This window comes from Stenella coeruleoalba, assembly GCF_951394435.1.
Source record: "Stenella coeruleoalba genome assembly, chromosome: 9".
Lineage (NCBI taxonomy): Eukaryota > Metazoa > Chordata > Mammalia > Artiodactyla > Delphinidae > Stenella > Stenella coeruleoalba.
In genome coordinates, this window is record NC_137155.1 from 99,102,119 (window position 1) to 99,125,279 (window position 23,161).

At 61.8% G+C, this 23,161-nt stretch overlaps 2 protein-coding genes across 5 annotated transcripts; both read left to right on the top strand.

The window, feature by feature from the left end:
- The first annotated feature begins 30 nt into the window (after window positions 1-30).
- ABCB8 (ATP binding cassette subfamily B member 8) lies at window positions 31-16,394 on the top strand. Its single transcript, XM_079932212.1, has 16 exons — window positions 31-195; window positions 3,801-4,113; window positions 4,449-4,604; window positions 4,681-4,775; window positions 4,925-5,030; window positions 5,889-6,050; window positions 6,148-6,233; window positions 6,359-6,456; window positions 6,893-6,998; window positions 10,070-10,103; window positions 10,321-10,457; window positions 10,652-10,746; window positions 10,892-11,025; window positions 11,728-11,875; window positions 13,252-13,502; window positions 14,192-16,394. Exons 1-16 carry the CDS (start codon window positions 101-103, stop codon window positions 14,315-14,317), a joined length of 2,142 nt encoding a protein of 713 aa, XP_079788338.1. The 5' UTR covers window positions 31-100; the 3' UTR covers window positions 14,318-16,394.
- Window positions 16,395-18,272: 1,878 nt separating this feature from the next.
- Window positions 18,273-22,169, top strand: ASIC3 (acid sensing ion channel subunit 3; the record flags this gene model as incomplete). Of its 4 annotated transcripts, none has more annotated exons than XM_079932216.1 (11): window positions 18,273-18,806; window positions 19,532-19,682; window positions 19,875-20,002; window positions 20,157-20,358; window positions 20,453-20,509; window positions 20,612-20,759; window positions 21,053-21,144; window positions 21,351-21,430; window positions 21,532-21,603; window positions 21,821-21,879; window positions 21,975-22,169. In XM_079932216.1, 11 exons carry the CDS (start codon window positions 18,273-18,275, stop codon window positions 22,108-22,110), a joined length of 1,659 nt encoding a protein of 552 aa, XP_079788342.1. In that variant the 3' UTR covers window positions 22,111-22,169. The 4 variants fall into 4 exon arrangements, with proteins under 4 accessions (XP_079788342.1, XP_079788341.1, XP_079788340.1 ...); XM_079932215.1 differs by having other exon boundaries at window positions 21,998-22,169; XM_079932214.1 differs by having other exon boundaries at window positions 21,351-21,603; window positions 21,998-22,169.
- Window positions 22,170-23,161: the final 992 nt, after the last annotated feature.

Genomic DNA, 23,161 nt, shown 5'->3' on the forward strand with positions numbered 1-23,161 from the left:
CGCGAGGGGGTTGTCGGGATGGGGGCCGGAGCCAACATGGAGCCCTCAGTGGAGTAAGGGTGAAGCTGCCGTTGCCGGCTGCTCCTTTTCTACCCCCACCATGTTGGTGCACTTATTTCGGGTCGGGATTCGGGGTAGCCCCGTCGCAGGCAAGCCACCACTATCCCTCCGCTTCCAGACATTCTCGGCCGTCAGGTAAAAAGGGACAAACCTACTGGGAGCGCGGGCCATTGACCGGCCGGCAGGGCGTGGGGACCGCCGGGAGATGGAGTCCCAGGCTCGCGCAACGCCTGCTGGGAGTTATAGGCCGGCCCGGCCCGGGGTTGAATGTCACTCCCCCGGGGATTGGCCTCAATTATTTAGAGCAAGACCTAGGTGCCAGCAGGAGGCTCGGCGCGTCTGTATCTGCATGTGTGCTGGACGGAGGGGGCGTTCTGGCTGGTGACCACGCTAGGTCTCTTCCCACCAGCGGGCGCCGTGCTGCACAGGTGTCGGGCCCCCGTTTCCGGCCCCAGTCCTCGTTCTTGGAATTGGTCTGGCGATGTGGACAAAAATTATTAGTGTCCGGAGACATTTAGTATTGCTGTTGTTCCAAAAATTCAGTGTGAACTGAACAAAAATGGTTACTAAATCGGGATAGTTTCAGCAGAGATAGTCAATTTGGTAACGCGTATGTATGTGTTCTTGTATGCTCTCTACACGTTCGTCTCAAGAGACAAAGACACAGGTGGGAAACGAACATGTACCCTGAAACTGCCACTCCGCTGTAAATGCTTTATGAGAAGCGACTGATGCCTTTCTAATCCTGGAGTGAAGAACCCGAGAGCCAGGCAGGCAGCAGATTCGTAGGGGCGGGTGGATGTGGGCTTGTGTCCTTTGGAAAGCCCGTCTGACTGATGGAGGGCGAGATGGGCGGAGCTGCAGCTAGAAGTACCGGTGCTGGGAAGTAATCTGCCAGTTCTTGGCAGTGACCAAGCACTGCTTAGACCTTAGTTTGGAGAAGATGAGAAAAGCTGGAAAGTGGCCATGGTAAATTATTAAAAGGCTTGAAAACAGTCCTTAGGAAAAGAGTAAGGGTGTCGATGTTTTTTAACCAGAGCGAAACTCCAGAAAAGACATCAAACAACGTTTTACTATTTGTGTGTTCATAGTGTAGTGTTTTTAAAACGTCAGGTCACAACACAATAGTTCATAAAGTGAATTTAGTGAGTCTGAATCATTTAAAAGTGAATATAATGGAATATGTGTTAAAAACAAAGTAGGGGGACTTCTCTGGTGGCGCAGTGGTTAAGAATCCGCCTGCCAATGCAGGGGATATGGGTTCGATCTCTGGTCCGGAATGATCCTACATGCCGCGGAGCAGCTAAGCCCCTGCACCACAACTACTGAGCCTGCGCTCTAGAACCCATGAGCTACAACTACTGAGCCCACATGCCACAAGTCCTAAAGCCCGCATGCCTAGAGCCCGTGCTCCACAACAAGAGAAGCCACCGCAATGAGAAGCCTGCGCACCGCAACCAAGAGTAGCCCCCGCTCGCCACAACTAGAGAAAGCTCACGCGCAGCAATGAAGACCCAATGCAGCCAAAAATAAATATATTAATTAATTAATTTTAAAAATTAGGGAGGGAATTCCTTGGTGGTCCAGTGGTTAGGACTTGGTGCTTTCACTGCCGGGGCCCGGGTTTAATCCTTGGTGGGGAAACTAAGAACCTGCGAGCCGCACAGGACAGCCAAAAAAAATGAGGGGGAGTACTGTTTTGTGAAGCATTTCAGTTTTCTGTGACATTGTGCCGGATCGCAAAGCAAAACATATTTGTTACCGTTACCCACAGTAAGTCTAAAGCTTTGCAAACGCTGCAGCAGCGAGTCAGGGCAGCTTGTTCTGCATTTCTAATGAGAGCATGTGCTCAAGAAACATAACCATTTGCTGAACACTGTTATGTACCAGAGCTCTGCTAAGTGCTGGGGATACGGTGGTGAATAAGATAGGGCTTCCCGCCATCAAGGAATATATGGTCTAATGAGGAAGAGGGGCATTTACACAGGGCAGAAGGACATTGAGCTTCTCCGTTTATATTTTGGATAGCTATAAAGAACACAGTGGAAGACAGGCAGGTGGATGGGGTCGGGGGAGGTGTAATATAGAGTTGGCAAGAAGCCCAGGCCTCCCTGAAACAAGGGAAGGATGAGATGGAGTGTGTAGTTAGGAGGGTCTGGAAATATGAAAGGCCATCATAGTAAAGAAGAAACCTTTCATCTATTTGTTTTTTAAAAGCCTCTCCTCATCAATAATCTCATTTGGATCTTTGATCGTCCTACCATATACTCTTGGCCAGATAACTTATGCTTCTAACAGGCCTCCCTATAGCCACTCCTGTCATTCTCCAGCTCACTCCCCTCTGCAGTGATCTTTAAAATGCAATTATGGGGACTTCCCTGGTGGCGCAATGGTTAAGAATCCGCCTACCAATGCAGGGGACACGGGTTCAGTCCCTGGTCTGGGAAGATCCCACATGCTGCGGAGCAGCTAAGCCCGCGAGCCACAACTACTGAGCCTGCGAGCCACAACTACTGAAGCCCGCGCACCTAGAGCCCGTGTTCTGCAACAAGAGAAGCCACTGCAATGAGAAGCCTGTGCACTGCAAGGAAGAGTAGCCCCCACTTGCAGCAGTGAAGACCCAACACAGCCAAAAATAAATAAATTTTTTAAAAAAATTTTTTATTAAAAAAATGCAGTTATGATTATGGTCCTCGTTGCCCTCTCAAGTCCAGGTGTTTTAAAAGGATGGTAATGGCTCCCCCCACCCCACCCCCAGCCTCCAGCCTCGGCAAGCTTTGTCGTTAGTCATTTGTACCCACACGCACACTAAAGCTTAACTACCGCAGTGTAGTTACTCGGTCTGTACCGTTCACCCCCTCTTCCTGTTCCACAGAGCAGGGCACTGACGCACAGTAGGCTGCGGCCCTATGTTGCCATCTGCAGGTACCGGAACTGCAGGAAAGGGGTGATCTTGGCCTATCCCAAGATGACAAGATACGTTATTTGGATTTTATTTCTTTTTCTTCCTTCAGCTGACAGAGAGGGCGTCTGTCACCCTTTCCTTCCTTGCCCTGTCACGTAAGCGCTCAAGGCCAGGAAGGAGACAGGGCGATGGGATATATAATAAGCTTCCGACCAGTGGTCAGAGACTTGGGTCCAGGCCTGGCCCTGCCACACATAACCTTGGGCTCATCACACATGGCAGCATAGGATGAGCCTGGATTCTGGAGTCAGACAGCAGGGCTCCTCTCTTGTCCTAGTTCTGCTGCCTGGGGACAAATGATTTCAGCTCTCAGCCCTGCAGGATTTTGTCATCTATCAAGTGAGAATACTGGCCTCTCCCTCCCAGGGATGTGAGGATCAAACAGAGTGGACTGATGACTTGGTGAGGTGGGGGGGCACTGTCCCTCTCCGAGCTGCATTCACTGGGAACTTCTGTGTTCTCCACTGTAAGGCGAGCGCCGTCCAGCTCTGATGTCCCGTGATTCTGAGAGAGCAGGGCTTGGAGCCACTCACTGGCTGGGGCCCGCCGTCTGAGAGGCGAGCAGTGAGAACACCTTTACCGCTCGATTGCTCTCCACTGGGCGTGTTCGTCTCAGAAACCAAGATGCTTCAGAGCCGCCCTGAGAAGGGCAGGGTGGGCCGTTGCGAGAGGAGCTGCTGCTCTCCAGAGGGCTGAGCCGAGAGCTCGGCCGCTTTGTTGTTCAGCTGGGGGCCAGCTGGGCCCTCGAGCCCTCAGTGCCCTTCTCTCCCTGCAGGTCCCGCGATGGCCGCCCCAGCTCCTGCCTCCTCGGGGCCGTGGCCCGGCTGCAGCCCCAGCTCCGGGCCTGCCTCCCTCGAGCCCCCCCAGCTCCCAGCCGCAGCCCCTCTGCCTGGCTCTGGGTTGGGGGAGTCCTCCTGGGCCCCGTGATCCTGAGTAAGTGCCCCCGCCGCGGCCTTGTGGCACTCTGTGAGGCAGAAGCGGCCCCTCCGGCCCGCTCCGGACCCCGTGTCGTGGAGCCCCGCTTCAACTGGAAGCTCTTCTGGCAGTTTCTACGCCCCCATCTGCTGGTCCTGGGGGCAGCCATCATGGTGAGGTTTTCTCCCGCCCCGCCCCACGCCAGGGACAGGGAAGAACCCAGCCAGGGGTTCGCGGAAGCCCCAGCCAGAGCCGCCTAGGGACAGCTTTCCTGCCTGGCCGAATCTCAGAGGAGACCTCGGGAAGCAGTGGGGCTGGGGGTCACCAGGAGGACCTGCACAGGGCAGCTGGGTGAACAGGGTCCAGGGGTCCCCTGGGGCTGGCAGCTGGGCTTTAACTCTCCGAGAGACACAGGAGCCCCCAAAGCGTGGGCAATAGTGGGAGAGGAAGGGCCCCGGTTAGGGAAGAGCGTGGTCCCCCTGTAAACGTCTGTCTCCCACCCCCCAAGCTGGCACTGGGCGCAGCACTGGTGAATGTGCAGATCCCCCTGCTTCTGGGTCAGCTGGTGGAGATCGTGGCCAAGTACACGAGGGACCACGTGGGCAGCTTCCTGACTGAGTCCCGGAACCTCAGCACCCACCTGCTCATCCTTTACGGCCTCCAGGTACAGCAGAAGGGAGGGCCCGGGGGCCGCCAGCGGAACCGCGCGGGCGCCCCTGAGATCCTGGCCTCTCTCCCAGGGCCTGCTGACCTTCGGGTACCTGGTGCTTCTGTCCCGCATCGGCGAGCGCATGGCTGCGGACATGCGGAGGGCCCTCTTCAGCAACCTGCTCCGGTACTGCCAGCCTCGGGATGTGGGGTGCAGTGGTGGCGGGGACCAAGCGGCCCTCGGGGGGGACTGGTGAATGCCTAGGGGCGGGGCCTCATACTGAGGTCGTGTCTCCCTCTTCTCCCCCACCCGCTGCCCCCGTGTCCCACTGCCAGACAAGACATTGCTTTCTTCGATGCTAAAAAGACAGGGCAGCTGGTAAGCCGATTGACGACTGACGTGCAGGAGTTTAAATCATCCTTCAAACTCGTCATCTCCCAGGTCAGCGCCCAGGGCCCCCCACGCTCACTCACACGCGCATGCTCCCTAGTGCGGATGCAGCAGGCCAGTCCTGCCCGCCCCACCCCCCGCCCCACCCTTGGGCCCTGCGCCCAGGCTCATGCCGAAGCGAGAAGCCTGCTGTCTGGTGAGGGTGCGGGTGAGGGAAGAGGGACGTTCCCAGCAGGAGGTGCCACGGCAGCGTCCGGGGTCGAGACAGGCTGTTTCTCTCCCGTTCTGAAATCCTACGTCCCCGGAAAACCATCCCAAGAAGGAAGGCTCAGATGAGCCTGTCCTGGCCCAGCTTGCCCAGAGCAGAATCACCACCTTGCCCCCGGAATGCCGGGCACGCCGGCAGGAGAGGGCGCGATGGCTTTCTGCTCTGTTCCTGATGTCCTCTCCTCTTCCCCCCGCGTTGTCACTGACCCCTAGCCGTCCCTGGGTGGCATCACCAGGCAATTCTCTCTTTTTTTATTTTTTGGCCGCGCCTCATAGCTTGTGGGATCTTAGTTCCCCGACCAGGGATTGAACCCGGGCCCCGCAGTGAAAGCACCAAGTCCCGACCACTGGACGGCCAGGGAATTCCCCAGGCGATTCTCTTTCTGTTCAGTTTCTAGAGCAGAAGAGAATAAAAGTGGGATTTGTCCCGGGGGAGGATGCCTCGGTCCGCAGGCATTCTCCTCACGCCTGCGCATCAGGAAGGGGTTACGCTCTGTGACCAGTGGACTGTCGGTTGGCCTCCCGGGGGTCAGACCTATGGCCTTGGCCTTGTGAGTGGAGAGCTAGCTGTAGCCAGCTGACTCTTGCCGAGTTCCCCACATCATGTTGCTGATGCCAGACGCCCTCCTGTCCGCTCCCCAGGGGCTGCGCAGCTTCACGCAGGTGGCCGGCTGCCTGGTGTCCCTGTCCATGCTCTCCACGCGCCTCACCCTGCTGCTGATGGTGGCCACGCCTGCCCTGATGGGCGCTGGCACCCTCATGGGCTCAGCTCTCAGAAAATTGTCTCGCCAGTGTCAGGAGCAGGTACCAGCATTCCCGCCCGTCCTCTTCTCTGCCCTGTACTCCTCTGTCACCCCTCCGTGTCTCCATCCCGGCACCCTGACTCCTGGACTCCCCACAGGTCGCCAGGGCAACGGGTGTGGCAGATGAGGCCCTGGGCAACGTACGGACCGTGCGAGCCTTCGCCATGGAGCAGCGGGAAGAGGAGTGAGTGCCGGGTGGGGGTGGAGCCCAAAGCGGTGGCAGGGGGGCGGCCTCCCCAGATGCACCTCCCCCCACCCCGCGTCGCAGCCTGCCTGCTTCCTGAGGGCTGGGCTCGGCTTCTGTCGCAGACGCTATGGAGCGGAGCTGGGGGGGTCCCGCTCTAAGGCAGAGGAGCTGGGCAGAGGCATCGCCTTGTTCCAGGGGCTCTCCAGTATCGCCTTCAACTGTGAGTGAGCGAGGCCCTACCGGGGGACCTGGGCTGTGGCTTGGGCTGAGCTCGGAGGAGCGAAGGACGGGTCCCAGCAGGGCGGGCGACGGGCGGCTCTCCACCTGCTCGAGGTCCTTCACATGTGTCTCGAGGGCCAGTCAGCCGGCCTCTGGAAGCTGCTGCCGCCGGCAGGCAGTGGGCAGGGAGACCCAGTGTCACAGCCGAGCCGTGTACAGCGCGCTGCTGGGCCGCCCCCGAGGGAGCCGTGGAGGTGCCCCCAACCCACTCGTTGCCAGATGACGAGACAGAGGCAGAGACCACTCAAGTGACTTACCTGAAGTCCAGTCAGTGGGGAGTACAGCAGGGACTGGCACTGGGGACCAGCACGTGGGCCAGGCTCTGTCCTCTGCCCTCCGCTGCTTCCTCCTTGAACCCCTGTCCTTGCCCCACTCAGGCATGGTCTTGGGCACCCTGTTTATTGGGGGCTCCCTCGTGGCCGGACAGCAGCTGACGGGGGGAGACCTCATGTCCTTCCTGGTGGCCTCCCAGACAGTGCAGAGGTGAGTGTGGGGCCGTTCCCTTTCCTAAGGGGCCCAGCTGGGCCAGGGGCCGGGGGTGCCAGTCTGCTGCGGGAACAGCTACCAGGTCCCCTGGCGAAGCTCCGGGCTGGGGATGGGGAGCCCCTGCCTTCGTCCAGAGCCCGCTCGGGGCTCCCAGCAGCCCCTGCAGCCTAACTCGCTGACCGTACACTCGGAAACGCAGTTGCCATCTTCGCCTTCCAGACAATTCTTCGATGAGCCTTTTTTTTGGTCCTTTTTTCTTTTTCTTTGGCCACACCACGTGACATGTGAGATCCTAGTCCCCCGACCAGGGATCGAACCCATGCTCCCTGCGGTGGAAGCATGGAGTCTTAACCACTGGACCACCGGGGAAGTCCCAAGCCTTTTTCTTTTTCTTTCTTTTTTCGTGGCTGCGTTGGGTTTTCGTTGCTGAGTGGGAGCTACTTTTAGTTGCAGTGCACAGGCTTCTCATTGTGGTGGCTTCTCGTTGCAGAGCACGGGCTCTAGGCACACAGGCTTCAGTAGTTGTGGCTCGCGAGCTCTAGAGCGCAGACTCAGTAGTTGTGGCGCACGGGCTTAGTTGCTCCGTGGCATGTGGGATCTTCCCAGACCAGGGCTCGAACCCATGTCCCCTGCATTGGCAGGCAGATTCTTTTTTTTTTTTTTTTTTGCTGTATGCAGGCCTCTCACTGTTGTGGCCTCTCCCATTGCGGAGCACAGGCTCCGGACACGCAGGCTCAGCGGCCATGGCTCACAGGCCCAGCCGTTCCGCGGCACGTGGGATCCTCCCAGACCGGGGCACAAACCCGTGCTCCCTGCATCGGCAGGCAGACTCTCAACCACTGCGCCACCAGGGAAGCCCGACACGCTTTTTAAGAGCTGGCCTCCCACCCTCTGCCTGACCTTCCCCTGCAGGTCCCACCCTGCTGGCTCACTGGATCCCATCTGCCCGCAGGCACCAGAGCTCCCCGCTGGCTCTGCCACAAGAGTGCCCAGGGTGGGCCTGCTCCCCTCCCCTGTCCCTTCCAAGCTAAGTTCCTAGCAGCTCCTTCTGCTGTTTCTCCTCACTGTTTCCCCGCCATATACCATGTATACCAAAACACATAAAACATAAATATGTGTTAGATAAACAATTACAGTAAATATGGTAGAATAAATAATTGAAGAGTGGGGGGGCTCCCCTGGTGGCGCAGTGGTTGAGAGTCTGCCTGCCAATGCAGGGGACACGGGTTCGTGCCCCGTTCCGGGAAGATCCCACATGCCGCGGAACGGCTGGGCCCGTGAGCCTTGGCCGCTGGGCCTGCACGTCCGGAGCCTGTGCTCCGCAACGGGAGAGGCCACGACAGTGAGAGGCCCGCGTACCGCAAAAAAAAAGAAAAAGAAAGAAAGAAAGAAATACAAGTTAGATAAGCAATTACCGTAAATATGGTAGAATAAATAATTGAAGAGTGAAGACCTGTGTTAGCAACCAGCCACGTCCAGAAGATAGAACATCAGCTCAGACGCCCCTCTGGGTCCCTTCCTCGTTATTCCCGACGCCGACGGTCCTTGTGTCATGGCTCTGCCCCGTGGCTTACCACCTGTGCGAGTGTCCGCCGTTTCTTCCAGAATCCCTCACCATCAGCCTTATTAATATTGTCCTGGGCAGAATGGAGCTAAGCTGGAGGCAGGCAGGTAGAAAAGACTCCCTTTCTCAGCCCCAGACCCAGCATTCCACAAAGACCAGATACCACCCATTTCTGCTCAGTGCTTCCTAATCTGGGCCCATTCAGACCCTCTCTTGTCCTGGGCAGCCTCACCCCTCCTTCCCGCAGGCCCAGGAACTGATCCCTGGTGGCCTTGGGACTAAGAAGGTCTGGCTGTTCCGAGGTGGAACTTGGGCGGCCCCCTGCTGCCCCTCCCCCGGTGCTGACCCAGACGAGCACCACTGGCTCCCTTCACGGTCACCCTACCGTGCTCAACGGGGCAGGGGCAGGGGCAGAAAGTCTCCCCCGGCGGACGGCAGCCCCCCGTCCCAGGCCTGGCCCCGCTCCCTCAGACTCGCCTTGCCCTGGGCCCCTCCCCTTCATGGCCTGCGTCCAGACCCTTTCCTTTCCTCCCCGCTGCACTGCCTAGCCCGTTGGCAGAGCCGTGTCACAGACTTCAGAGAGCCTGTCTCGCAGGCTGCTAGGTGCTAGGTGGGGCGGCTTCCCCAGCCACAGGCCTCAGGCGCAGACTAACTTGCTGTCCTGGCTCTTCTCGGGAAGTTCTCCGGGCGTTTCCTTGCGGGCTCCCCCCCTCCCCCACCCCCGGTGCTGGGAGAAGTGAGATCCTAGGGAGTCAGTCTTGCCTCCTCTTCTCTTCGAGAAGAACCCGCATGCACAATCGGAGACGCACAGTCACGGGCTGGCCTGGCCCGTGACTAAGCGGGGGGCCGGTGACTCAGGAGTAGTGACTCACCTTCCTCCTAGCACGGCAGCCCCGCACGACGATGAGGAGGTGACCCACCGTCTGGACAGATGGACACTTGCCCCTCTACTCACACAGGGCGGAGCCCGTGATGACATATCCTCAGGGAATTTTGAGTTCCCTCTGTGGTCCAATGTCTTCTGTTTCCTTCTTTCTCTAGAAGGAGTAGCATGCTTTTTTCCACCTTCCTTAGCCCTTGCTTCCCCCGGGAGTGGACAGCGCTAGGTCTGACCCTCTTGGTGGGCCTCACAGCCCCTCCCTGCAGGCTGCGGGCAGCGTGGAGTCCGGCCCCGCCGCGCCCTGCGCCTGCCTTCCCTGTTTCCTCCCTGGAGCCCGGCCCTCAGGTACTGATGACTGTCAGCCCATCCGGGCCAGGAGGGAGCGTGGCCCTGAAAGGAGAAGTTACTTGCCAGGAGACCTCCCCGGTGGTGCCGGATTCCAGGGCGCCTAGGGCCCCAGTTTTCGGGAACTACCTCTGCGTTTGGCTTCCGGCCGCCTGTTTCCTCGCCTCACCCAACACGTCCCCCACGCAGCTGAGACCCAGACCTGCCTCTCTGGCGCTGGCCCGCCTTCTCTCAGGCCCTCCTCATCCCCCTCTTTCAACCCTCCTCTTTTACTCGCAGGTCCATGGCCAACCTCTCTGTCCTGTTTGGCCAGGTGAGTGGCAGAGCTGGGTGGGTCCAAGGATGTGGATGCGGTGCCTGGGCTGGAATCCCGTCAGCCACTGATGTCACTTGTGTGCCGTGGGAATTGGGTGTCCGGCGGAGGGGATACGACAAGCCCCTCCCCCGCCGCCAAGTGGGAGTCCAGGAGGTGCTGCCCATTCCCTGGGACCCCATGCCTCCCTCACGCAGACTTTAACCCCCCTCCCCAGGTGGTGCGGGGGCTCAGTGCAGGCAGCCGGGTCTTCGAGTACATGACGCTGAGCCCGCGCATCCCACTGTCCGGCGGCCACTGCATCCCCAGGGAGCACCTGCGCGGCTCCATCACCTTTCACAACGTCTGCTTCAGGTTAGCGTCAGTGCTGGGCGCAGGGGTATTTCTCTGCGGGTTGAGGGCAGGAGAGGGAGCCTGTCTGGGGACCTGTGGGTCAATGTCTCCCTCTAAGTAAGCCCCCCTTGGGGGTGCAGGGAGACTTTGGGAGGGACCCGGGCAACAAGGGGCCAGGAACCCAGTCTGACTGAGGGTCTCTTGGTTCCTCCCAGTTACCCCTGCCGTCCCGGCTTCCAGGTGCTCAGAGACTTCACCCTCACGCTGCCCCCGGGCAAGATTGTGGCCCTGGTGGGCCAGTCCGGGGGAGGTAAGAGGAGCCCGCCACCCTCCCACCTGTGACTTCTCCCTGTGGGAGCCACTCAGTGTGGAAGGAGGGGCCCCTCCACTGCCACCGGGGGCGTCCCTGTCCCGGACATGCTCCAGAAACCCATGCCCCCCTCCCGAACCCCCAGGAAAGACCACCGTGGCTTCCCTGCTTGAGCGCTTCTACGACCCCACGGCGGGCATGGTGACGCTGGATGGGCAGGACCTGCGCACCCTCGACCCCTCCTGGCTCCGGGGTCAGGTCATCGGCTTCATCAGCCAGGTGCCTGCTTCTCTCAGTCCCTGCGGCCTGGGCCCCTCCCCCTTCCCAGCCCCGTCACCTGCTGCTCTCCTGGGGGCACGGGGGTGAGCTGGCTCTCTTCACCAGTCCCCAGCGTTCACTGGGGTCCCAGCGACTGCAGCTCTGCCCTTGGAACCCTGTTCCTCGATGTAAAAGGTCCAAGCAGGTGGAAATGGGGTGGCCGTTTTAGGATCCCTGGGTTCTGTGGTGTCCAGAAGGTCTGGACACCCACACGGTGTTGCCGGGCACTGCTGGTGGCTCACCCACCAACCAAGGCCCCGCAGCCCCGCTCTGAAGCTCTCAGCCCCACTGCTTTCCCAGCGAGCGTCCACCTCCCCCCACCCCCCATGTGTGGATAGAGGGCGCCCTTTTGGCAGGAGAAAGCCAAATTGTAAAACCCTTCCCTGCCCATCTCCCCAGAGACGGGGGACCCTGCCGGGCCAGCTGGCCTTGCTCTCCCAGCCGCCTTCCCGCTCCCTTTCTCAAGGGGCTCCATGCCATGCAGGAGCTCGGCTTCTTCCCCCTTTGATGGACCTCTCTGTGTTTGACCTGTAACTTTGAACTGCCCCTACCTGCCCTCCAAGTGGTCCTGTTCTGGCCGAAACAGCTTCTGCTGATGCGCCCCTCAGAGGTTCAGGGCAAAATCAGAATGTTTCCGGTGGACCCTCCACCTCCCACCCCCAGGAGCCAGTCCTGTTCGGAACAACAATCATGGAGAACATCCGTTTCGGGAAGCTGGACGCCTCCGACGAAGAGGTTTACGCAGCTGCCCGGGAAGCCAATGCACATGAGTTCATCACCAGCTTCCCCGAGGGATACAACACCGTCGTGGGTGAGTTCAGAGACAGCATCCTGCTGGGGTCCGCGGGGCCCACGTGCGAGGCTGGGATCCGGGGGGCAGGAACACAGTCACAGCATCGGGGAAGACCAGACAACAACCATGGCCGAGTGGGACAGAGGCGACTCTGTGGGGACAGGGGAGACGAGGCCCATGCAGTTCAGGCACAGGCAGCCTGCAGGGACAGGAGCGTGACGGAGGGCAGGGGCACAAGTGATCCGTGACGTGGGGACTCTTCAGAGCTCGCCACGTCAGCACCCAAGACCTGACCAGAAGCAAGGGGGTGTTACCTCCTTGTAATTGTTTATCCTTCAACGAAAGGTGCTCCCCCTGGCTCTCCGTAGGGGCGGGTTTGGTTGAGCCAGTCTGTCTTCTGACTTACCCAGAAGAGGGCTCTGGTGGTTCTGGAGCGTTGCAGCGTTGCGGCCCCGCACTGGAGTCTTCGGCCTGCACTTCGTGTGCTCCTCTCAGAGGCCTTTTTTTCAGCCTTTGGGCTCATGTTTATCGTCCAGGGTCTCTTGGCTCTGTTGCAGAATGTTCCAGCATATCTCACGGCACAGGCATATCCAAGGTTCTCAACTCCTCTCGAAACCTAGTCCTGAGCCTGGCTGAGCTTAGCCTTCCGAGTGGCGCCCCCTCTGTGGGTAGCCGTCCTTCGTGTTCCGTGTTACTCACTGCTCGGATTCCTGCGGACCCCGCCCTGACGGGAGGAGCCGGGCCCACTCCTCTCTGTGCGCGCGCATTGTACCCCTGACCCCGTGCACTCGCGGGCTGCCCGGGGCTGCAGCCTGCCCCCCTGCTCTGTGACTGCAGAGTCACCTGGAGCTCTCTTTGGCAACCAGGCTGCCACCTCTGCTGTTCTCTGTGGGCATTTTGGACCCCCATATGGTCTTCCCAGAATGCCCAGGTGGGTTTTGAATCCCACTGTTCTGCCACCCCCTACCCCACCGCAGGAGTCACGTCTGGATCCTAGATGTCCCCACAGCAGCAGAGAGCCAGGAGGCCAGGAGAAGGCGGCTAGCGCTGCAGGGCCAGGGCAGGGGGTGGGACCCAGGCCCGTCATGGCTCCGAGCCCCTGCCCTGGTGTGTGGGTGGAGCTCAGCGACACCTCTGAGCATCCCTGAGCCCCGCTGCGTTCACGACCCGTCGTCGTGTGAGTGCCTGTGCACGTTTGCACGGGGACGTGGGATCGTGGTGCCGCCAGGCATCACCCTGCCCTCAGAGGCAGGACGAATGCGCACAGGGCCAGGGCAGGGCCCTGAGGGGCCAGGCGGGAAGCGCCAGACGGCCCCGGTGACCATCTGCAGGGCCGCCCCCGAGTGCAGAGCTGAGCGCCACTCCAGGCCCCGCCCTATCCCCTCCCTCCCCAGGCGAGCGGGGCGCAACCCTGTCTGGTGGCCAGAAGCAGCGCCTGGCCATCGCCCGAGCCCTCGTCAAGCAGCCCTTAGTGCTGATCTTGGATGAGGCGACCAGCGCACTGGACTCGGAGTCTGAGAGGCTGGTGCAGGAGGCCCTGGACCGCGCCAGCGCTGGCCGCACCGTGCTGGTCATCGCCCACCGGCTCAGCACCGTGCGTGGGGCCCACCAGATCGTCGTCATGGCCCACGGCCGGGTCTGCGAGGTCAGCTGGGGCCCGGGGAGCAGGTCAGGGGGCTGGCACGGCTTCAGCCACGGACACAGTGGGACGGGCGGCTCAGCTGAGCTGTGTGAGGGTCTGGCCTGGCCCTGGGGCCTTGGGCTCATAGTCTGAAAGCAGCACCCGTGTGGATTCAGGAGTTCCTGCCCTTTGATAAGCCCTGGCCTCTCGGGGCCCCAGCTTCTTCCTCTGTCCCCTGGGGTGGGGCAGTGAGTAGAGCTGCAGCGTGGCTCCCAGGATCAAAGGCGAAAGTTCTCAGAGAAGTGTTCGCTGCTGGGGGAGGGGCCCAGGGGCTGAGGCACAGAAGAGGCCGCACCAGGGACCCTGATCAGGGCCCAGGCAGGAGCAGCCCAGAGGCTGTGTCTGCAGCAGGGCTTGGGGGCTGTATGGGGCCCGGCTCACAGCCCCCTGGCCACTCGCGCTGGGCGAGGGGCACTGGGCCTTGTAAGAAAGACAGGGGGACCCAGATGCTCTTCCACGATCTAGCTCAGCTGACAAATACAGATGCGCCAGTGGCAATCCGTAATCAGCTGTGCTTTGGTTTCATACTCGCCTCAGGACTGACGCTGGCTTAGGTGAAGCCGTGCCCAACGGCTCACGAGAAGCTGGCCCTCCAAGGGCTCTGAACTCTGAGCTGGGTTGGGGTGACCGTCTGCCCCTCTTCCTCTCTCCAGGTGGGGACCCATGAGGAGCTCCTAAAGAAGGGCAGGCTCTATTCGGAGCTCATCCGGAGACAGGCCCTAGATGCCCCGCCTCTTGAGACGCCCAGGGGCCACGGGAAGCAGCACCCCAAGTCCTGAGAGGTCTGGTCACCGCCGTGCATCCGTGCCCAGGGCCAGGGCTCAGCTCAGGGGGGATCCCGGGCACCGAGCCCCCAGGTGGGCCAGCATGCTGGGGTGGGGCCTACTGCCATCGCTCCCCTGCTCGCAGCGAAACCCGGGCCAGGCGCCGGGCTGGGCGAGGTTGGGCGCACTCCTCCTGCCAGAGCTGAGAGCCCCTGGCTGCACGGCGGGCCCCTGCTCTGTCCCCTCCCTTTGCCAAGCCCTCCCCGACCCCTCTCCCAGCCCTGCCGAGCCTCCCCCTGTACCCGACAGGCTAAAGGTGTGCAGGCTGCAGCTGCAGGGAATTTTCACAAGTCAGCACCGGGGGTGGGAGTAGGGACTCGCCCCAGGATTCGTCCCACACCAGTACCAGGACCTCGGCCTCCTCTGCGGAATCCCGACAGGCCTCTCAGGGCCCTGCGAGAAGGCGCCCACCCACTGAGCCAGCCCTTCAAACCCGCAGCCCACATCTTGGGAACAACTTCCCTTCCTTCTCCTTGTGCCTTTACACAGTCCTTTCTCTAGATTGTGCCCTCCCCCCATCTAAACAGGACGGGGGCCTAACAGGCCCCCTGGCTCTTGGGGAGGGCGAGGAGGGGCGGGCAGCTGTGGTCTGATCCACAAGAGGTTCTGCCCCAGCCCCGTGCGCCTTGAGCCCGTCATCCGGTGAGATTGTGGACCGCCACCCTCTATGTGAGGACACTTACCTCTGAAAGGGACAGAAGAGGACATGCACCCCAAACTCCAGCCACGGGGGACGTCCAGTGCTAACAGTCACCACAGCACTGAGGAGCAGCTGATGCTAAGCCCCTTGGGCTGACAGAATACAAAATCCGTCCGGCAAGGAGCGGTCCCTGCCCGACCGGCCTCCCTGGCGTGGTCAGACGGGGTCCCTGGAGCAGGTGGGACCAGAGCCTCACTTTGAAAGAGGATAGGCCAGCTGCCCAGGTGGCACAAGCCCTGTGACCCCAAAGCTGTGAATGGGGTGGGGCTGGACTCTTGTCCGCTTCTGGGGACCTAAGAGCAGCCAGGGTTTGCCCCCAGCCCTGGTCAGCTCCTAGAACCGGGCACCCCTCCTGCCTTGGTTCTGCTCGTGTCACATCCCACCAGGAAACCTTCCCCCTTCACAGCCACGTCTGGGCTGAAGACTCCATCATGAGTCCTGCACCCTGGCTTGAGAAAGAGGGGCCGTCCATGCTGGACCTTCAAGGCCAGCCAGACCTTTTGGATTTATCCCGTGGCATAGAAGGACGATGCCATGTTTCAGGGGTTGGCAGCAGGGGCAGCTGTGGCTGGAGGCCAGCCTGGAGGAGGCTGCAGCGGCTCAGCTGAGAGTGCCCACAGCCTCTTCTGGGTGTGGTTTAGGACCAGGTGCTACTTTAGGGAAATATCCCAGGGCCAAAGCCACCCTGGTTTCATGCGCTGCTTTCTTAATGATGAGAGGTCGCACCCCAGGGCAGGCCTGGCCCGGGAAGCAGAGCACGGGCTAGCTCCAGGTCGCTTTGCCACTAAACGCCTCCCTAGTGAGGGCAGCCAAGGGCAGGCCTCAACTCCCCGGCCGAGTCCACGCTGGCCTGCCTGGCCCCTCCCGGCCGAGGCCAGCTCGTGCTCTACCAGCAGCAGCCGCGGCCTCCAGCCACCCAGACGTCTTCTGACACCAGATTCTAGGTCTCTCCTTACCCCTGCAGGGTGGCCTCTCCAAATCCTGCCCCCCCACCCCCGCATCCCCTCTTGAGGGAAGTGGTGAGATCCATGGCGAGCCCTGAGCTGGAAGGCCCTGCGGTCAGCTGCACACTTGCTGTGTAGCCTTAACCTCAGCCTTGGCTCCTGCAGCTATTCCACGCAGACCGTAAACCTAGCTGCACTTAATTTCGTGAGCTTCTTTTAAGAGTTTAATTAGAATAATCTGTGGTAAAGTACTTAGCCTCAGAAGCTGGTTACATCTGTGCAATAAACCCTGTTATTCACTCCTTCAAGGTGTGTGTTCATTAAGCACCTGCTGTGTGCCGCCCTGTCTGCCGGGGTGGGGGCGGTGAGGACATCCCTGCCCCCGTGAGACCTGCGGCGGTCTCATCAGGAGGACGGACAGGAGGCCAGGCGATCACAGCGCGACGTGATCATGTTCAGTTGGCGAACTACGTTCCACTCACTGCCGAGAGCCCGTGGACCCTCGCCTCTAATGCTTTGTGGAGGGGCACGGAGTAGAAATAAACTGCAGTAAATAAATTAGCGGAGATAAATCTGCTTTGTCTCAGGCCTGCAGTGCAACTCCCAGCTCCACGGGGGCGGGTGAGCGTTTAAGCAAACGCAGGGCTTGACGCCAGTGAGGAGCAGCCCTGACAGTCCTCCGCGGCAGCGGCAGCGCTCTGCAGCTGCCTCCCGTCCCTCGTACCTTGGATTAGCAGGAACCCCGAGTCCCGCTTGAGGCCTTGCGCGCTGCAGCTCTGCCTTTCGGAGATGTCCTCTCTAGCCCCTGGGAGTCCGCCCCAGCCCGCCCCAGCGTCTCCTCGGCATCTCAGTCAAATGCCCCGGCTCCGCCCCCTCAAGGCCAGTGTCGCCATGCTGTGCTAGGCACTGTGGCCCAGGGCACTCCAGCCGGTTTGGGGGCAGCGTCTCTCCTCCTTTAGAAAAGCCCCCATGCAAAACAGGCACGCTCCATGTTATGATGGGAGCGCACAGCGGTGTAATGCCTACGGTGGGGAACTTTCTGCTATCAAATTACCCATGCAGTTGCCTCTTCTTGACCCAGCAGTTCTATTTCTAGGAGTTTATGTCTGTACGATGTTACTGAGAGCACCACTGTTTGTAATGGAAGACTGGAAACCCCCAGTGTCCATCAACAGGGGTGTGGTTATATAAATGATGGTACATCCACATAAATGAAATGCTACGCAGCCACTTAAAAAATGAGGACGTTTTCCAGGTACTGGATACCACATGGTCTCCAGAATGTTGTCAAGTGAAAAAAGATGTGACATCATAGGGCATCCATGTTACCTGGGAGGGCGTCACACGGGCACCCGTGTTATACTTGAAGGACGACAGGTGAGCCCACAGTCATTGTGGCACAGGCCAGCCCCCCAGACACGAGGGCCTGAGCATGGGGAGGTGGGAGAGAGGGTCACTGGGGACAGACCACCTCTGCACGTGGGGCCGGAGGAGACCCTGGCACCCAGAGTAGGCCGGGCCGCTGGGGGCTCAGAAGAGTCTGCTGATGCCAACTTCCCACCACTTTCCAGCCTGGTCAGGAGCCAGCTCCGCTCTGCGGAAGAGCAGATGATCTCGCGAGAGGTTAGGGGGACGGGCGGAGAGGGCAGAGGACGGGGACGGGGCCAAGGGTCAGCGACTGACCCTCAGGCCCGACATACGGGGGCTGCAGCTGGGGACCTAGAGGGCCCCGAGGGCACCCCCGGCCCCAAGTTCTCTCTCGGCTCCCCTCAAGCCTACCCGGGATCGCTGCGGCTTCCTGCTGGCGCCTCTGGTCTCCACAGCCAGGCCTCCCCCCCGACGCTGCGCTAATGGCTCCGCCTGGGGCCCCAGGGACCTCCCCGCCCCCCAGGCTGCTCTGCCAGCCCCCTTGCCCCCTCGCCGCTGAAACCCAATCCTCTGCTGCAGCTCCGGCTCAGCAGAACCGCCTCCAGCAGAGCCGCCCTGCTTGCCTCGTCGGCCGCACCCTACCTGCTCTCTGCCTCGGAGCCCCCGGCCCAGCACCGCGCCCAGCAGAGCCACAGCCAGGTCCTGGAGGAGGCCGCGCTGGACCGGCCAGGCCAGTACCTCCCCACCCTCTCCTCTCCTCTCCTGGCCCGACACCCGCGTGACCCCTGCCTGACCCTCCGAACCCCCCTCTCAGCCCCTCCAGTCCTCGGACCAACCCTCTCTCCTCCAGGTCCTAAGCCTCTGTAGCTTGGTTCCCCCCGCGCCCTGGGCTCCGGCCATGAAGCGCCCCTCAGGGCTGGAGGAGGCCCAGTCGCCGGCCTCAGACATCCGCGTGTTTGCCAGCAGCTGCTCGATGCACGGCCTGGGCCACGTCTTCGGCCCGGGGGGCCCGATGGTGCGCCGGGGGCTGTGGACCACAGCCGTGCTCCTGGCACTGGCCACCCTCCTCTACCAGGTGGCTGGGAGGGTGCGCTACTACGGGGAGTTCCACCACGAGACGGCCCTGGAGGAGCGCGAGAGCCGCCGGCTCACCTTCCCGGCCGTCACCCTGTGCAACATCAACCCGCTGCGCCGCTCACGCCTCACGCCCAATGACCTGCACTGGGCCGGGCCCGCACTGCTGGGCCTGGAGCCCACCGAGCACGCCGCCTACCTGCGTGCCCTGGGCCGGCCCCCCGCGCCACCCGGCTTCATGCCCAGCCCCACCTTCGACGTGGCCCGGCTCTACGCCCGGGCCGGGCACGCCCTCGAGGACATGCTGCTGGCTTGCCGCTACCGAGGCTGGCTGTGTGGGCCCGAGAACTTCACCACGGTGAGCCGGCCGCCCGATCCGTCCAGCCAGGGGCCCGGGAGCGCCAGGCGGTCCCTGCCGGGCCTTGCCGACCCACACTCCCCCAGAGCCAGGGAACCTTAACAGCCATGCTGGGGGATCCTTTCCTTCCCCACCCCACCAGTGCCTTTCTGTTCAGCCAGGAAGCTGTCCTCCTCGGGCCCCTCCCTGCTGCTCAGCTGGACTGCAGCATGCAAGGTCACGCCTCCCAGCCAGGGGCACTCACCCCGGCTGGCTCTGGGCCCAAGGTCTGGTCTGTGGAGAGCCTGCTCCTGGGGGGTGGGGGGATCTGGTGTTCTAGGGCAGGAGACCCTCCTCTCTGCCAGGGGGAGGGTGCTGGTTTCCCCGCTGCCTCTTCCACATGCTGCCAGACCTGAAGGGGGCAGCTGGGCCCCTCTTCCTCATGCCAGTCTCCAAAGAAACACTTGCCCTGCAGGCTGTGCCCTGGGCTGGGGGCGGAGGTGGGAGCGAGCAACTGGGTCCAAGCCTGTCCTTTCCTGTGGGAAAGGGGCAGGGTTAGCCGGTCACAGTGCAGCGAGGGTCCAGCTACATGTGCCGATTGAGGGAGGGTCTCGGGGCATTAAGATGTGGGCTTCAGTGTTCAAAGAAGAGACCCAGATAGAGGATGGGGCGGGAGGGGTCCCACGGTGCTCGCACTGAGCGCCTGGTCCCCTGGCGAGGTCTGCCACGTGCCTGCCCTGCCCCAGGTCTTCACCCGCATGGGGCAGTGCTACAGCTTCAACTCCGGCGCCGAAGGCGCAGAGCTGCTCACCACTCCCAAGGGCGGCATGGGCAACGGGCTGGAGGTGCTGCTGGACGTGCAGCAGGATGAGTACCTGCCCGTGTGGAGGGACACGGGTGCGGGGCGCACGGGCGAGGCCGGGGAGTGGCAGGTGGGGTGCAGAAGGCCCTGGGGAGAAGTGGAGGTGCGGGGGGGCCCAGGCCTGTCCTTTCCCGTGGGAAGTGGGTGGGTTTAGTTGGTCACAGCCCTGGGGAGAGGGGGCTGCAGGAGGGGGCCTCTTGGGACTCAGGGTCCCCCCTTCCCTGCAGAGGAGACGCCGTTTGAGGTGGGGATCCGAGTGCAGATCCACAGCCAGGAGGAGCCGCCGCTCGTTGACCAGCTGGGCTTCGGGGCGGCCCCTGGCTACCAGACCTTTGTGTCCTGCCAGAAGCAGCAAGTATCCTCTCTGTGCCTGCGAAACCGGGCCCCGCCCCCTCCTGAGCCCGCGCCACCTCAGACCCCAGCCCCAGCTCCTCAGAACCGTCCCAGCGATCTCGCGTTCTACGCGGCCCCCACTTCTCCCAGAGCCTCCTTAACTTGTCCGCCTGCAGCTGAGCTTCCTGCCGCCGCCCTGGGGTGACTGCAGCTCTGTCTCTCTGGACCCCGACTTTGAGCCGGAACCCTCTGGTCCTCTGGACCCCCCCAGGCCCAGCCTAGGCCCCAGCCCTCCCTATAGTCTAATAGGGTGTCGCCTGGCCTGCGAGAGCCGCTACGTGGCTCGGAAGTGCGGCTGCCGAATGATGCATATGCCAGGTAAGGGGCTGGGGGCAGCGGAGGAGGGGGTCCGGGGAGGCGGGGAGGCCCGGAGGGCGCCGCGCCTGAAGCTGTCTCCTCTGCCCCCGTGCAGGCGGCGCGCCGGTGTGCAGCCCCCAGCAGTACAAGGACTGTGCCCACCCGGCGCTGGGTAAGGGGCAAGCCTCTTCCGCATCCCGTCCCCACCCCGCTCTACCCGCGACCCCGACCCCGCGGGGCGGGCGGCCCTGACCCAGGCGCCTGTGGCCCGCAGACGCCATGCTGCAGAAGGACGCGTGCACCTGTCCCAACCCATGCGCCAGCACGCGCTACGCCAAGGAGCTCTCCATGGTGCGGATGCCGAGCCGCGCCGCCGCCCGCTACCTGGCCCGGAAGCACAACCGCAGCGAGGCCTACATCGCGTGAGCCGCGCAGGGGGCCGGGGGCCCGGGGTTAAGGCGAGCACCGAGCCTCCGGGCCAAGCCTCCGTGCGCAGCGCCCAGGGATGGGACACCAAGCTACACATCATTACCGGGCTCGGGGACTCTGGGCAAGCTGCTTAACCTTTCTGACGCCAGCTCTTCCGAAAATGGGGACAGTGACACCCCTCCCCAGGGCTCACGAAAGGACTCAGAGACCAGAGAATGGGGCACCTGTTCCTGCCAGCAGCTGGCACTGGGGGCGTCCAGCGAACACTTGGCCTCTCTTCCTCCAGGGAGAACGTGCTGATGCTGGACATCTTCTTTGAGGCCCTCAACTACGAGACGGTGGAGCAGAAGAAGGCCTACGAAATGTCGGAGCTGCTCGGTGCGTGCGTGCGCGTGCGTGTGCGCGCGCGTCTGTGCATGCGCGTGCGTGTCTGTGTGTGCGTGCGTTGTGTGCGCGTGCGTGTGTGCGTGTCTGTGCGTGTGTGCGTGCATGTGTGTGTGTGTGCGCGTGCAGGCAACCTGCGGCCTGGGGAGGTGTGGGCAGAGCAGGTAGCAGTGAGCTGACAGGTGACCCGGTCTCCACAGGTGACATTGGGGGCCAGATGGGGCTGTTCATCGGCGCCAGCCTGCTCACTGTCCTTGAGATCCTGGACTACCTCTGTGAGGTGGGTGGGCCTGGCCTCCAGCTGTGGGAGGCGGGCAGAGTCACGCCGCAGGATCCAGGGGTCAGGTATGCGCTGGCCACCTCCAGCACTGCTTCCCCCAGGTGTTCCGGGACAGAGTCCTGGGATACTTCTGGAACCGAAAGCGCTCCCAAAGGCACTCCAGCGCCAACCTGGTAATAGCCCCCCCCTCCTCCCCCGCCGTCTCCACTGTGGGTGCTGTGGAGTGGGTGCTGTGGAGTGGGTGTGGGTGCTGCTCCCCCTAAGTGTAGAACACCCCCCCACCCAGCTGAGAAAAAGTGATGGGGGAGGGGCGTGCAGTGACCTTGGCTGGTCTCTGGGAGGGAGCATCCCCGCCGCCACCACCCCCAATCTCTGACCCTCCTCCCACAGCTTCAGGAAGGGCTGGGCAGCCAACGAACCCCAGTTCCCCACCTCAGCCTGGGCTCCAGGTAACAAGAAATGGCCCCCTAAGGTCAAGGGAGATGGGGCAGTTCCAGTCCGGAGGGCAGGGGCAGGGCAGTGGGTGAGAGGCCTCCCATCCCAGGGCCGTGGTCCGTGTCTCCCCAGGCCTCCCACCCCTCCCTGTGCCGTCACCAAGACGCTCTCTTCCTCTCAACGCACCTGCTACCTCGTCACCCAGCTCTAGATGGGGCGTCTGCGTCTTCAGGGCCGCACCCTGACATCCTGGCCGTGGCCAGCCCGCACGTGTCTTTCCACCTTCACCCCAAATAAAGTTCTAGTGCCTCAGCCTCAGCTGTTCCACTTACAGGCAGACCAGCCAGGCCACAGTCAGCCCTACTCTGGCACAAGACCTCTGCCAGCCATCACCCAGCAGACGTGATGTCTGAAACGTTAACCTCCAGAAATCTCTCGACGAGAGAAGAATAGTAAGCGGGCATGGGTCACTTGAACCTCAGTGTGAATGAGTTTGTCAAACCGACATCTCAGTGAACGGAGCCCAAAGCCGGGTGTGAAGGCAGAGGCGGCGGTGCTAGGACAGCCGCCCTTGGGGTCCGATCAGGGAAGGGCTGGCGGAAGGCTCCGACCCAGAGCCCGGCAAGCAGCGGCGGAGCCGGTGGGGAGAAGCTGGCGTGGCTAGCCCGCTTCCAAGAACACAAGCTGCTGTCCTGTCTTAGGCATTCGCGACTTTCTCACACTTGCGACCGAGTGTCAGCCTGCCCGCCCCGCACAGGAACCGCTCCTGCTTCCGCAGCCTTTGCACAAGAATTGCAGGCCCCAGCTTGGGGGGGGAGCCCAGGCCCTCCCTTCCCACCCCTGCCAGTAAGCACACGCCCAGGCCCGCTTTCTCAGCTCCTTCTCGGCACCCTAAATACTGGAAAATGACAAATAAGGGAGCCGGGGAGGGGGTGCTCCCAACCACCGCTTTGGGTGCCTCCTGTCCCAGCCTGAGGGCCTGGGTGTGGGGGGGCATGAAGAGGGAAGTGGCAGGGCGGGTACACGTGGGACAAGAACCATAAAGAAAGGCCCGGCTCTTTTCTCCGCATTCTGGTGGAAGCCCATCCTTGCTCTCAGACACTGGGAGCCTAACGCCTCCTGGGCAGAGAAAGGGAAGGGCATGAGCACATACGCACACGTGTGGTGGCAGTGCCTAAGGGTAAGGGTCTGGTGCAGACCTAAGGGTAAGGGTCATAGCCTCCAACCCCCAGCCTCCAGCCACTCAGAGTAGCAGAGCCAGGGCCGGACAGCTGGGTTGTGTTGGAGCTGGAAGCA

What these genes read in the sequence shown, in the direction of transcription:
- ABCB8 (XM_079932212.1), top strand. Translation starts at nt 101, where the DNA reads ATGTTGGTGCACTTATTTCGGGTCGGGATTCGGGGTAGCCCCGTCGCA. An exon ending in TCCTGGGGGCAGCCATCATG is followed by an intron (nt 4,114 to 4,448) that starts GTGAGGTTTTCT and finishes CCACCCCCCAAG; the next exon opens with CTGGCACTGGGCGCAGCACT. An exon ending in GCCTCCCAGACAGTGCAGAG is followed by an intron (nt 6,999 to 10,069) that starts GTGAGTGTGGGG and finishes TTTTACTCGCAG; the next exon opens with GTCCATGGCCAACCTCTCTG.